Consider the following 14,169-nt stretch of genomic DNA (forward strand, 5'->3'; position numbering starts at 1 on the left):
AGCAAAATCAGTTTAAACCAGAATACACATAAAGCTCCCTAACTTGTTTCTGTAACAGAGAATGCTTTAGAGTAGGAAAAGCCTGAATGGAAAGACAGACTAATATCTGAGTAATTAATGTGAAAAGGAAAAAAAATTGATGTCTGCTTTGTTCCTGCAGGTTTTTTTTCTTATCTTTTCAAATGAAATTATATCAGCCCCCACAAAAAGACTAAAGTTAGTAAACTTTTGTGTATCATCTGGATAATCAATACAAACATAATAAATTACTTACTAATGCACGTGGGTTGAGCTGACCATCCATCTTTCCTACATGTAATTGATCCTGATGTTTCACCGCCTGCTGTTACATATCCTAGTTTGCATTGATATTTCGCTTTTTCATTTAAGGCGTATGTATACTGAGATTCAGAAATAAACCCATTCTCAATATCTATACTTGATTTGGAACATGTTTCTAAAAGGGAAGAGAATAAGAAAAAGACAAGCATATGATCAATAACATTTTATAAGAATTTAAATAATATGTAAATATAAAAAATAATGAGTCATTTGTAACTGAAAACCTGGATAATCATAAGCATTCAAATACGTAAGTCAAGGAAAATAAGCTCAGAGTTGCCAAAGATATTACATCAAGACTCTTCATCACTTTTTAAAACAAGGCTCTATTTAAGACACTTACAATTATTTCTAAGAAATTATTGGAAATCTGTTTGTCTAATGGATTTGGAATTCAACAGCATGTCAGAACTCAATATACAATGAGTATTATTTCTTAGGACTTTTTAATCTTGCCTATTTTAGATCTTCTGGCAATTCCAAATCTCATTTAGCCAATTGGAGTATCTGAGATCCTGTGATGATCTTAGAAAATCTGCCAAAATAATTGTCATAGCCTTTGGCTCCAAGAATTTGAAATGCCATTCTTACTGTGTGCTTCAAAGTAAATGGACATGTGGAGTTCAAAGAAGATGAGGAACAGTAACAGATTTATTTATCTTGAAAGGCCAAAATGATGATTCCTCAAATTATGTAGAACTTAACTTGAAAGAGTGGAAGTTACTGTTTCTGTAAACTGATGATAGAAATTACTGTCGGTTACATGCACATGTATGTTTATTGCGGCATTATTCACAATAGCAAAGACTTGGAACCAACCCAAATGTTCAACAATGATAGACTGGATTAAGAAAATGTGGCACATACACACCATGGAATACTATGCAGCCATAAAAAATGATGAGTTCATGTCCTTTGTAGGGACAGGGATGAAATTGGAAATCATCATTCTCAGTAAACTATCGCAAGGACAAAAAACCAAACACCACATGTTCTCACTCATAGATGGGAACTGAACAATGAGAACACGTGGACACAGGAAGGGGAACATCACACTGTGGGGACTGCTGTGGGGTGGGGGGAGGGGGGAGGGATAGCATTAGGAGATATACCTAATGCTAAATGACGAGTTAATGGGTCCAGCACACCAGCGTGGCACATATATACATATGTAACTAACCTGCACATTGTGCACATGTACCCTAAAACTTAAAGTATAATAATAATTAAAAAAAAACCCAAAAAAGAAATTACTGTCGGTTACTAGGTTGCTTCCCAGAACTCAGCTTCATTTTTAAATAACTCATGGATAAGGAGAAAATCAGAAGAGGAAACATTAAATATTTTGAATTGAATGATAATAAAAACATATTAAATAAAACTTGGTGAGATGACACTCGAACAATCCTCAGAGGGAAATTTATCATTATATAGCTATAAAAGAAAAGAATAAAAACTGAAAATAAATTATTATTTATAATAAATTATAACAAAGAAAACAGACAAAATCCAGCATGAGTTTAAATTTTGAAACAAATCCAAATATGAGCAGAAATCAAATAGAAAACAAACAGTAGAGACAATTTAAAAAGGTAAAAGGCCAGGCAAGAATAATCAAGTAAAACAGAGTTCTTGCCACAAATAAGGAAATGGAACCAAATAGATGAAAATAACATTTTCAGACATTGGAAAGCAGGAAGCACCTAATTCCAGAGAAAAAGTGACAATGAGATGAGTTCCATCATCAAAGTGACTTTATGCTGGGAGAAATTTTCCAAACAGCAGCATGGAGAAGGAGAATTCAGCAGAAAATGACACACTTGCTGAGTAGAAGAAACAAAACTCAGTGTTCCCAAAGAAGATGAGTTCACTAGAATCTGCAGGAAACAGAGTGAGAAAAGAAGAAACTATGGAGTGAAAGGGCTCTACAAATTTCCACAGCAACTCCCTAGATTATTTGGATGAATATTGACACTCTGGAGAGTAGAGCAAAACTCCCCAAGAATGGACAAAGGATACCTATCAGATGAAGAACACTACCAGAGAACAAAAAGGTAAAGGATTTCCAGAGCACACACGCAACACAGGGAGACATTTAAATGGAATCAATCAGAGTAGAAAGACTCGTTTGAACATCTAGGTCACGTAGTAGAGACATCAGAAGCAGCTTAATATTCTGAACAAACTATCTCTGGGGTTTTTTTAAGCTTTTTAAAAGCTTAAAAATAAGCCTTGAAAGAACTAAATTGACCCATAACAAACTTAGACTTAAAAAAAGATTAAAACAAGTAATCCTTGGGGTCTCACAGATGTACAGACTTGAGAAGTTCCAAAGCTGCTTCTCTTAGCCAAAATACAGAATGGAGTTAAAAAAAAAATCCACATTTTGGCAATAATACCCTCTTCACACCTCCCTCCAAAAATCACAGTAAATCTTTTATGGAATACTCACCCTACTCCAGCCAAACACTGATTGATATACTACATATCAAAAGTTGTGGAATGGCACTAGAGCAGTATGAAATAAATTGGTGTCACTAAATACCTGGGATAGAAAATGACGGTGTTCCCCTTCAATAACCTTAGCCTCTACCATTAGATATTAGTAAAAGTAGAAAAAATTAATCTCAAAGTAAGCAGAAGAAATACTACAATAAAGATCAGAGATGAAATAATAAAGAAGTAAATATGTATATAAACAAGGAAACCAAAAGCTTGTTATTTTAGATCTCTATAATTGAGAAACCTTTAGACAGACTAAATCAGAAAAAAAAATAACACAAATTGCTTATAACAGCAATGACAGAAATGACATCATTATGGTTTTTACATATATTAAAAGAAAAATAAAAAATATTCTGAATAATGCCATGTCAATAAATTCAAGAACTTGAATGAATTAAAAAATTACTGAAGCCACAAACTATCATAGCTCTCTCAAGAAGGATTAGGTAGCATTAATAAATTCTGTCTATTAAACATATTGAATTTTTAGTTGATGGATGAAATACAAAATATTTAGTTATAAATCTAGTAAAATACAGGATCTGTATGCTCAAAATCACAAAAAAACTAGGGTAAGACTGTATGATCTTACTAAATCAAAGGATATATAACATTCATGGATTGAAAAATTTAATACTATTACATATCAGTTCTCCCTAGATTCATCTGTGAATGCGTCCCAGTTCTAGTGAATAACCAAGCACAATGTTTTGCACATACGAACATGCTGATTCTAAAGTCATATGGAAAGGTAAAGGGGCTAAAACAGCTAAACAATTCTTCAAAAGATAAGAGAAGTTGAAAAACTCACATTACCAAATTTTAAGACTTAAAAAAAGCTACAGTGAGTAAAGGATCTCGTGATACTGGTTAAAGGACAAACACGTGGAAGAATAGAAGAGAAAACGGTGCCAGAAATAGACTCACATGCATGGATCGATCCTATAAATAGCTTCTATTCTATTTTGTTATAAGACTATCGGGTTCACATGCCCACTGTTTAGCAATAGACCAATACGCTGAGACAGTAGGGTTTGCAGCAAAGAAAGGCTTTAATCAACACAAGGGCACCAAACAAGGAATTGGGAGGATTCTCAAGCCCCAGATCTGTTCTGAGAAGGGGCTATGTGCAAGAGACCTTAAGGGGATCATGGAGGGTGACGGGCTAGAAAATTTGGGTTGTCAATTGGTCAGGGTAAGGGGGATGAAGTCACCAGGATGTGGAACCTGCATTATTTCCTGAGTCAGCTTTTTGCTGGGCTCTTTAGACCAGCTGATGTTTGTGTCTCTGTGTGTCTGTGTGTGTATGTTTGTGTGTGTGTGTGTTTGTTTTTTGTTTTTGAGCAAGATTGTCTTGCTCTGTTGCCCATCTGGATTTCAGTAGCGTGATCACAGCTCACTGCAACTTCTGCCTCCCAGGCTCAAGTGGTCCTCCCACCTCAGATCTCCTGAGTAGCTGGTACTACAGACCTGTGCCATAATGACCGGCTAATTTTATAATTTTTTGTGAAAATAAGGTTTTGCCTTGTTGACCAGTATGTTGCTAGGGTTTTTTTTTTTTTCATATGCAGAACCTAAAGGAGAAACTCATGCAGAAAGATTATCGTCTCACAATGTCTTAGATTTTATCTATAGAAAGGAAAAGGACCAAAAGGTCTTGGGACAAGGGCTTCTTTATCCTAGGGTGGTAATCCATGACCAGCTACAGAGAAGTTGGACAAATGGAAAGCTGATTTAGTGATTACTGCTGATTTTCCTGAAATCATAGTTGAATTTTTCCCCCTTAATCAATTTTATATAACTTTCCTAGGGACAGTTTCAGTTCCTTTCGGGCTTGATCCCTTCTCAATTCTGAGGTGTAACAGCTAATATGGTATGAATCGGGCAATGGCCATTCTAGCTTCTTTTTGCTGACACAGGGCACAGAGAGAGAGTCAGGATTAGAGGAATGAAACCGTCTTGTAACAACCTGCAAGCTGTTATATCCAGCTTAGGGTGCTGGATGAACATGTTAGTACTTCAGTCTATGGTTTTATTGTAATATTTAATTGAATGATGTAAATTATAATCCCTATAAACAGAATTGTGAGCTTGAACTTCAAGAGTCCTTGAAAAATGGACTGGAAAACATGGAGTATGCAGGCGGAAAGCTCAAAAAACTATTCAGACATAGGGTCTGTGGTAGAGACATATGGTCTCCAGCGAGACTGCAGAAATATTTTCTTTAGCTTGGTTTTTATTTTACCAGAAGCATTGATATAAGTACAACAGGTGATATTGATCACTGTACAGACTCCTCTCTGTAAAGCCAAGAGAAAATCAAGTGTAGTTCCATTGTCAAGAACTATCTGGGCAAGTAAATTTGAAGAGTTTTCTCAGCCTCAATGTTCTTAGCAGCCTCTTTTGCAATTATTTCTGTGGTTGCCAATAAGTTTCTGATCATGTCCCAGTAAGTGTATACTCCCTAGCTAGGACTCGTGACGCCTAGAAGGCTCTGCCACCAGATATATTGATATACGCCTGGCAGTCCCTTTTGGAGTCTGTGGGAAAATGGGCAGAATATTTTGTCATTAGGATGGACTGAGAAGTATCTCAGTAAGTGAGAGCCCTTAATATACAGGTTATTGAGACACCAGTGGGCTTGTCCTAACAGAGGAGGGTCTGATCCTATGCCACAAATAAACATGTACCAAGGGGGCACACAGGTAAAGCCCTCACGGGTGCATTTATTGATGGATTTTTTCATGGGGAATATAGACAAATGGAATTGAATTAGGGATCTTTTTTACAGGCTCCCCAGAATTTGTGCGATATTCCCCACTGTAAATATTTTTGGCATAGTAAGGAGAAACTTTTAGTTTTATTTCCCTTCTCCTAGCTGCGTTTGTCTGCCCAGTATGCCATGGGCCACGGAGGGCCTATGTAATGGAATGACTTTCCATTTATGATAGGCAGAGAGAGATTGACACACGGGGTGGTGAGTTCTTGGTGTAGCCATGGAAAGAAGCTGGTGCAGATAGGTAGTCATATTTGGAACATCCAGAAAGTCAGTGACAAGTATGACTAACAGAAAATGCTTATTTTGAATAGTTTGGGGGAGTTACTGACAGATCCAAAATTCTGGTAAGTTTCTTCCAGTGGCAATACCTTGAAACAGTTGAACTACAGTGTTGCTATGCCTGTCTAGGCACTGTAGTAACAGGAGAGGTATAATTAGAAGTTTTAAAACAAGAGTGACCATTTCTAAATTTTAGAATGTCCACATAATGAGTGGCATGAGACTATGTTAGCGTGGCATAGAATGTCTAGAAAATCTATAAGTCTAACAATTGTATTGACCAAGGCAATTATGAAGTAATGTCTATAAGGGTAGCAATTGTAATTATCTAGGCAATTATAATGACCAAGTAAATATATGGCTTAAGCATTCAGTAAGGCAGGGAATAGACAGGAAGGTATCTCACCTTTTTATATAAAATAATTATAATAACAAACATTCCTGTTATGCTCAAAGTAACTATTGTAGTAGTCAAGAAGACGTATGTTTTGTCTAATTTCATTAAAGTTACTTATCTGATATTTTTCCTCAAAAGATATTTGAGACCCATCAAAGATTTACTTATCCATTCAGATAGGGTTGAGACAGTCTCTGAAGTTGAAGTGGCCTCTCTACATTTCTTGATAGGACAAGAATCTGGCGGGGTGGGTTTTATATGGCTGTGGTGAATCCAGGGTCTAAGTCCTTCAAGCTGAACAGAGGAATGTGTCACCAGTCATACTTTGCGTGGCCTCTTTCACTGTGTTTTAAGTGGTCCCCAGGATGTCGACTTTTCCTGGTCTTGAGCAGAACCCAGTCTCTGGGTTGGATGGGATGAAAGAGAATGTCAGTTGGATACCACGATCTGCTGGAACCACAAACTCGTGAATAGTAGTTAAAGTACAACCTAAAGATTGTGTATATTTGATAATATCTAATTTATTTGTGTGTATGTTATTGGCATTCCTTAGTCTGAGAAGGTAACGGAAGAATGATCTCCCATGTAAAATTTTTAAAGGGCTTAATTTAAGCCCACTTTTAGGGACCACCCTTACTCTGAGCAGGGCAATGGACAGAATGTTATTCCAGGTTGTTAGTTTCTTGGCAAATCTTAGCTAAAATTTGTTTTGTTTTATATAGTATGATTTATCTTTTGAGTTTTTTCAGTAGACTTCAGTCTCCAGGCTGTATGAAGATTCCAGATTATGCTGAGGGCCTGGAATGTATGGTGTCCTAGGCTACAGAAATTGCACTATGGTCACACTGGATGGAGACAGGCCACCTAAACCTGAGGGTAATCTTCTCTACCAAGGCTCTCATAACCTCAGACATTCTCTCGGTCTTGCAGCGGAATGATTTTGTTTATCTTGAAAATGGATCTAAAAATACAAGCAAGTATGTAAAATTTCCTGCTACCCTTGGCATCACGGTAAAATCAATTTGCCAGTCCTCTAATAGCCCTGCACCTCTTGCTTGAATCCTTGGTACTGGGGGTGGAGGACCAGTCTTAAGATTGTTCTGGACACCAAGTAGGTATTTTTAAATTATTTTTTGGACAGTCTTCTTTAAGTGTGTCCCAAAGACGTAGTCCTGGATCAATTAAAGGGTGGCATGCCTGCCATACTGTGTGGTATCATGTATGTGTTTGATGATATCTGTCACAAGATACTTGGGCACCAGAACATTTTCTTCCGTGTTACATATCCACTCATTTTGAGTTCTTTGATTGGAGTCAAAGCCTCAATCGAATTCTCTCTTTACATCTTCTTCCATTAGGTAGGGATTTTATGCTGAAGTTTATTTCAGGGATTAATGGCATTAGGAAGGCTTTGGGCATTTTTTTCTCTGTTCACCCCTTTAGTGGCCTGCTCTGCCTAGTGATTTTTTTTCTTGCTACCAAATTGTCCATCCACTGATGTCCATGGTAGTGTATTATAGCTACTTTCTTGGGTACCAAGACTGCCTTTAGTCAGGCTAAGATTTCTTTAGCATGCTTAATTGTTTTTCTTTTTTAATCATCAAAGGTTAAGAGCCCGCTTTCTTTCCAAACGGCCCCATGAGCATGGACAACAATAAAGACATACCTGGAATCAGAGTAATCGGTGACTCAGGAGTCTTTACCTAGTTGGGATGCCCTGATTAGGACTCTAAGTTCTGCCTTCTGTGCCGATGAACCCAGAGGGAGTGTCTCTGCATCTAGGATCTGTCACAGGGTTACAATAGCATACTCAGCCTTCTGTTGTCCGTGGTGCATAAAGCTGCTTTCCTCAGTGAACATTTTTAAGTCCAGGTTTTTAAAGGGAATTTTGGTCATGTCTGCTTGAATAGAACACACTTGCTCAGTAATTTATATGCAATCATGTATAGGTTTATTTAGCAGGATTTAAAGTAGAAACAGCTCTCAAAGTAACACTAGGATTATCCAGGAGGATGACCTGATACCTATTCAGTCTTCTAGAGGTAAGTCAGTAGCTCCACTTCTGTTCCAACAAATAGCATACACAGTGTGGGGTGTGTACAGTGCTAGGTTAACCCAAAGTGAACTCTTCTGCCTCCTGGAGAAGATCACAAGTGGTGCCAGTGGCTCAGAGATAAGAAGTCCAGCCCATCATAACAATGTCCAGCTGTTTTGAAAAGTAGGCTACAGGCCTCATGATATTCCCCAAGTCTTGGGTTACTACTTCAAAACCCATCCCTTCTCTCTCATGTATGAACAAATCAAATGGCTTTCTTAGTTCAGGGGGTCTCAGTAGCCAGATCCATTAGTAATTTTTACTTAATGGTTAGAAAGGCCTTTTGACATTCCTTGTCCATTCTAGAATTCAAGTGTCTGGTCTTAGGGTTTCATAGAGACATTTTGCTATAAGCCCAAAATAAGAAAATGAAATATGGCAACATTCAGCCATACCTAAAAACCCCTCACAGCTGCTGCCATGTCCTGAGTCTGGCCACCCTGACAAGAGCTTCTCTCCAGTCCGAAAGCAGATTACTCTGCTCCTGAGAAAATTCAAACCTAAAATATATAATTGAGTGTTTCAATATTTGTGATTTTTTTCTTTTTTTCTTGGATACTTTGGATCCCCATCCAGACAAAAAAAAAAAAAAATGTAAAGCCAGTATAATATTCTGGTCAATTTGCCATAGTTGTGCTGGCTTCTAATATGCCATCAACATATATAAGCAAAGTCTCATTTTTCAACTGGAGGTCCCAAAACTCCTTAGCATGTATTTCCCCCAGACGGTTAGTGAGTTTTTGAAGCCTTGATGGAGCATCGTCCAGCAATACTATCATTTAGCTTTAGTGTCAGAGTCTTCCTATTCAAAGGCAAACACTTCATGGGACTCTGGACTCAGGGGAATACAGATGAAGGCATCCTTCAGATTCAAGACTGAACACCAGTACAACTCACTGGTTAAAGTCATGAATAATGTATAAGCATCAGGTATCACCAGATAAATGGCTTTGAAAATTTGCCTAGTAGCCCTCAAATCCTGTACAAACCAATAATCCTCAGTTCCATGTTTTTGTCCTGGCAAGACAGGTATGTTACATGAGAAACGAGGAATTCTTCCTGTATTGCAGGAAGGCCATTAGCAGAGGCTAAATGCATTGCTGTGCCTTTTCTCTCAAAGGATGCTGCTTTAGATTTGGCAGCGCCACTCCTGCACAAAACTTGACTTGTACTGGAGATGCAGTTTTTGTTTTTCCTGGCCTCCCATCTGCCCATGTTTCCGGACTAACCTTTTGGAGTATCTCTTCAGTGATGCGGGCACTTTCAAGGATCTCCAGTTGTAATAATATGGCCTGCAGAGCAGACGCTTGGTCTGAAGGCACCTGGATGTCCAATCATCTCAGAGAAAAAGTAATCTTAGCATTTAGTTTGGTTAAGAGTACTGCCCTAACAGGCCGGGAGCAGTGGCTCACACCTGTAATCCCAGCTCCCAGCACTTTGGGAGGCCAAGGAGGGCAGATTAACTGATGTCAGGAGTTTAAGAGGAGCCAGGCCAACATGGTGAAACCCTGTCTCTACTAAAAATATAAAAATTAGCTGGCCGTGGTGGCACACGCCTGTAATCCTAGCTACTCGGGAGGCTGAGACAGGAAAATTGCTTTAGCTCGTGAGGTGGAGGTTTCAGTGAGCCAGAGGTTGCAGTGAGCCACGATCGTGCCACCACACTCCAGCCTGGGCGATAGGGCAAGACTCTGTCTCAAAACAAAACAAAACAAAACAAAACAACAACAAAAAAGGAAGACTTTCCCCAACAAAGGGATAGGACATTCAAGGATGTATAGAAAAACTCTGTCTTTTTTTTTTTTTTTTTTTTTTTTGATAGAGTCTTGCTCTGTCCCCCAGGCTGGAGTGCAGTGGCATGATCTTGGCTCACTTACAAGCTCTGCCTCCCAGATTCACGCCGTTCTTCTGCCTCAGCCTCCCGAGTAGCTGGGACTACAGGTGCCCACCACCATGCCCGACTAATTTTTTGTATTTTTAGCAGAGATGGGGTTTCACTGTGTTAGCCAGGATGGTCTCGATCTCCTGACCTTGTGATCTGCCCATCTCAGCCTCCCAAGGTGCTGGCATTACAGGAGTGAGCCACCGCGCCCAGCAAAAAACTGTGCTTTAAATGATCTTACTCTAGCTGACAATCCAAAATTTGGAGGAATGATCTCATCAGCATTTTTTCTGAGATTTCAGTCACCTTCATTATTTCTGAGGAAAGTTTAGACAACCAGATATTTAACACCAAATAGGTGGCACCATGTCTACTAGAAAGTCCAGAAGCTGATTTCTCACCATCATCAGGATCTCGAGCCCCATGTGGGAAATATGGAGGGTGTTGTCTTGGTCAGGAGAAGCCCCTGGGTGCTACCATTTCTGGTCTTTTTCTTTAGTATCTCTCTCAAGCTCCCCAGCTATCCCAGGCATTTGGTGGGCAGAAGGCTGACTGTTTAACATCAGGCTTTGTAAGGCATGAGAAGTTTTCCATTCAGTGTCCCCCCTGTTGCAGTAAGCACACTGGTTGGGACCTGCAATGGGATGTCCGTTTTTATTGGCTTTTGGGGGCCCAGGTGGTTCTACCATAGATGGAGTGTCTGATGACGGCCCTTGTTGTGGTCCAGGGACTACTAGGGTCAGAGCCACAGATAACAAGTCAGCTTGCCATTTTCATTATTCCTTGTGTTTTATTTTCCACTCTTTAAACTTGTGATCAGTAAATACATTAAAAACAATCTTCACTAATTGAGACAAAAACATGTCCAATGCCTCAGCTACGTTTTGTAACTTTCTCTGAATATCTGGGGCACTTTGTTGGATAAACATCATGTTAGCTATCATCAAATTTTCTGGGGCTTCTGGGTCAATATCCATTTATTCTCTGAAAGCTTCAAAGACTTGTTCTAAGAATTCCAAAGCAACCCTCATTAGGCTTCTGCTTGACCATCCTGGACCTTATTCAGGCTCCTTTGCTTGGGCACTCCCTTGCAGAGGCTGATCAAAATGCAGTTTTGATAGTGTTCAAGGTTAGATCTATCTCCAGTGTTTATATTCCATCCCAGGTCAGAGGTGGGAACTGCAATCTGAGCAGCTGCCCTTACTGGATTACTGGGAGAGTCAGTGTGAATAAGATCAGCCTTTTCCTTAGCTTTTTCTAAAACCATTCTTTGTTTCTCTGAAGTCAACAAAATATTGAGCAACTTGGGGGTGCCTGCTCAGGTAGGGTTCTGTGTGGCAAATACAGAGGAGAATAGATTCTTCATATGCTTTGGATGTTTTTTTTTTTTTCAATCCTGTTCCTTCCATAAACTTTAGATCTTCTCAATAAATAGGCATATTATTTTTCTAATTAAGTAGGTTGGAAGTGGAGAACAGAGAATAAACCAAGATAAATCCTATAGGCTGGCCTGTGGCAGCAACACCTCCTGTAAGCAGTTGTTATGGGGAAACTGCCTCTCAGAACCAGAGTGACTCCCCGGCTAAATGGAGTTCCCTGTTGGGTATAAGAAGTGACACCCTGCCTAAATGGAGTCCCCTGTTGGGTTATAAGAAGTGGAGATCATACCTGTTGCCCTGGATTTGTGACTTTTTGGTGGTGGGGACTCTGGAGAGGCGCCAGTAGTGCTGCTGCAGCTCCCCCATAAAGTGGAGGGGGGTGAGTCATAGGTTCCTTTAACTGAACCATCATAGCATCATCTTTTTCTTGTAAATCAGGCCAAACAGTTTTTAATTTCTTGCTTTATCATGATTTTACCTTTTTCTACATTGTTGTACTTTTCCAAAGCAACATGAAACATTATACATAGGGTATTTCATCTCATTCCTCTTCCTTCTTACAAAACAAATCTAGCTACAGGATCGTACTGTAAGCATGAGAACCATGCAGTGGCCACTGTTCTCCGAAATCCAGTGGGTATTAAGGTTAAGCCATGTTAAAAAGTAAGATAATCTTTTTTTGTTTCATGGAATGATAGACAAAGGCCTTTCAATTTTGGAAGATGCAGCCCATCAGGGTTGCATTGTGGATTACTTTGGGAGAACTAAGGGACAGCCCTTAGTTCATGAGAGCTAAGTAAGCTGCTAGGGCTTGTCTCTGGGTCTGCCCCAGTGGAAAGGGGGCACTAGGCAGTGAGTAAATGCCCTCAAAGAGAGTGACCTCGACCTGGCTTGCCACAAATAGTTACAAGATTGTCAGATTTGTATGCCTGCTGCACAGCAACAGAACAATACACTGAGACAGCGGGGTTTGCAGCAGAGAAAGAGTTTAATAATCTCAAAGCCACCAGCCCCATTGGGCTGCCTGGAGGAGCTGAATCAGCATTTCCCATTCTGGCTGGAATAATACACACATAACAAAACAGATACTAGTCACCATACTCAGGACCCAAGTATTGACCTGGCAAGACTCAAACTTGGTTCCATTGGCCCTTGTCATCTTTGATCCACTCAAGCTGGAGAGGGATGACCTTCGATCAGAAGTTCAGAGGGTAAAGCCTGGGAAAGATTGAAGAGCAGATGATTACCCTGAGTTAGGCTTGCTGAGATTCCACTAGCAACTCCTTCAGGACTAACTGAATGTGACTGACCAAACAAGAAGAGTTCCCTGAGTTAGTAATTTCTTCCACTAGTAATTTCTTCAAGGATCCCCTCCACAAACATAAATACATATAACAAGACAAAGACAAACAAAAGACCTTTCCATATAAAGTTTCAGATTCCAAAATCCAAGACCATTTCTCCCAAGCAATGCCCTCTAGTCTTTTTCCATCTGAAGGGAGATCTCCTCAAATAAGTTCCTACCTAGACTTAGGGAGTGTCAACAAGACCTCAAAAGAGGCCATAAGACCTCTAAGATGAAAACAGGCACACACACACAGAAGGAAATGGGGTGCCAGCTGCTCTGAGAAAACTCACCTGAGACTTCTTCTGAGACCACAAATGGTTTCTCTGCTGCAGACAAGGTTATGTGCTGAAAGTCAGCACTGCCCTGCCGACACAGAAGGCCCCAGCTAAGGCCCTTAGTTCATCATAACTAAGCAGCTTCTTGAGCTTCTCTCTGGGTCAGCCCCAGTGGCATGGGGGCACTGGACTGTAGGTAAATGACTGCAAGGAGAGTGGCTTGCCATGAATTTTTTTTTTCTTTTCTTTTTTTTTTTTTTTTTTGAGACGGAATCTCAATCTGTCTCCCAGGATGGAGTGCAGTGGCACGATCTTGGCTCACTGCAACCTCTGACTCCCAGGTTCAAGTGATTCTCCAGCCTCAGCCTCCCAAGTAGCTGGGATTACAGGCATGTGCCACCATGCCTGGGCAACTTTTGTATTTCTAGTAGAGACAGGGTTTCACCATGTTGGCCAGCCTGATCTCGAACTCCTGACCTCAAGTAATCTGCCCTCCTTTGCCTCCTAAAGTGCTGGGATTACAGGTGTGAGCCATCATGTCCGGGTGCTTGCCATGAATTTTTATAAGATTGTAAGGTTTGTATGCCTGCTGTGCAGCAACAGAATATACCAAGACAGTGGAGTTTGCAACAGAGAGTTTACCAATTGCAAGGTCACCAAACAAGGACATGAGAAGAATTCTCAAGACTCAAACCCATTTCACTGAAGCTTTCTGGGCAAGAATCTTTGAAGGGGGAGTGGCTGGAAAATTGAGGTCATCAATTGATTCGGGTAAGGGGGCTGAAATCATCAGGATATGGAAAGTACATTCTTCCCTAAGTTGAGTTTCTTGCCAAGCCTTTCAGAATGGCTGGCATCAGTAGTTTTGTTAGTATGCAGAACCTAAAG

The 14,169-nt window shown here is 39.9% G+C and overlaps 1 protein-coding gene across 2 annotated transcripts in view; it reads right to left on the reverse strand.

Annotated features, from left to right (window-relative positions):
- CFH (complement factor H) overlaps positions 1-14,169 on the reverse strand; it is a 95,942-nt gene that overhangs the window by 33,307 nt on the left and 48,466 nt on the right. Inside the window, exon 10 of one of the 2 annotated variants that reach the window (XM_019028297.4) lies at positions 275-457. In XM_019028297.4, the coding sequence (XP_018883842.4) occupies positions 275-457 (183 nt within the window). Of the gene's footprint in view, positions 1-274; positions 458-12,627; positions 12,877-14,169 lie in introns of those variants that run through there. The other variant, XM_031013439.3, reaches the window with a different exon arrangement.

The sequence above is a fragment of the Gorilla gorilla genome, chromosome 1 (assembly GCF_029281585.2).
Source record: "Gorilla gorilla gorilla isolate KB3781 chromosome 1, NHGRI_mGorGor1-v2.1_pri, whole genome shotgun sequence".
Taxonomy (NCBI): domain Eukaryota; kingdom Metazoa; phylum Chordata; class Mammalia; order Primates; family Hominidae; genus Gorilla; species Gorilla gorilla.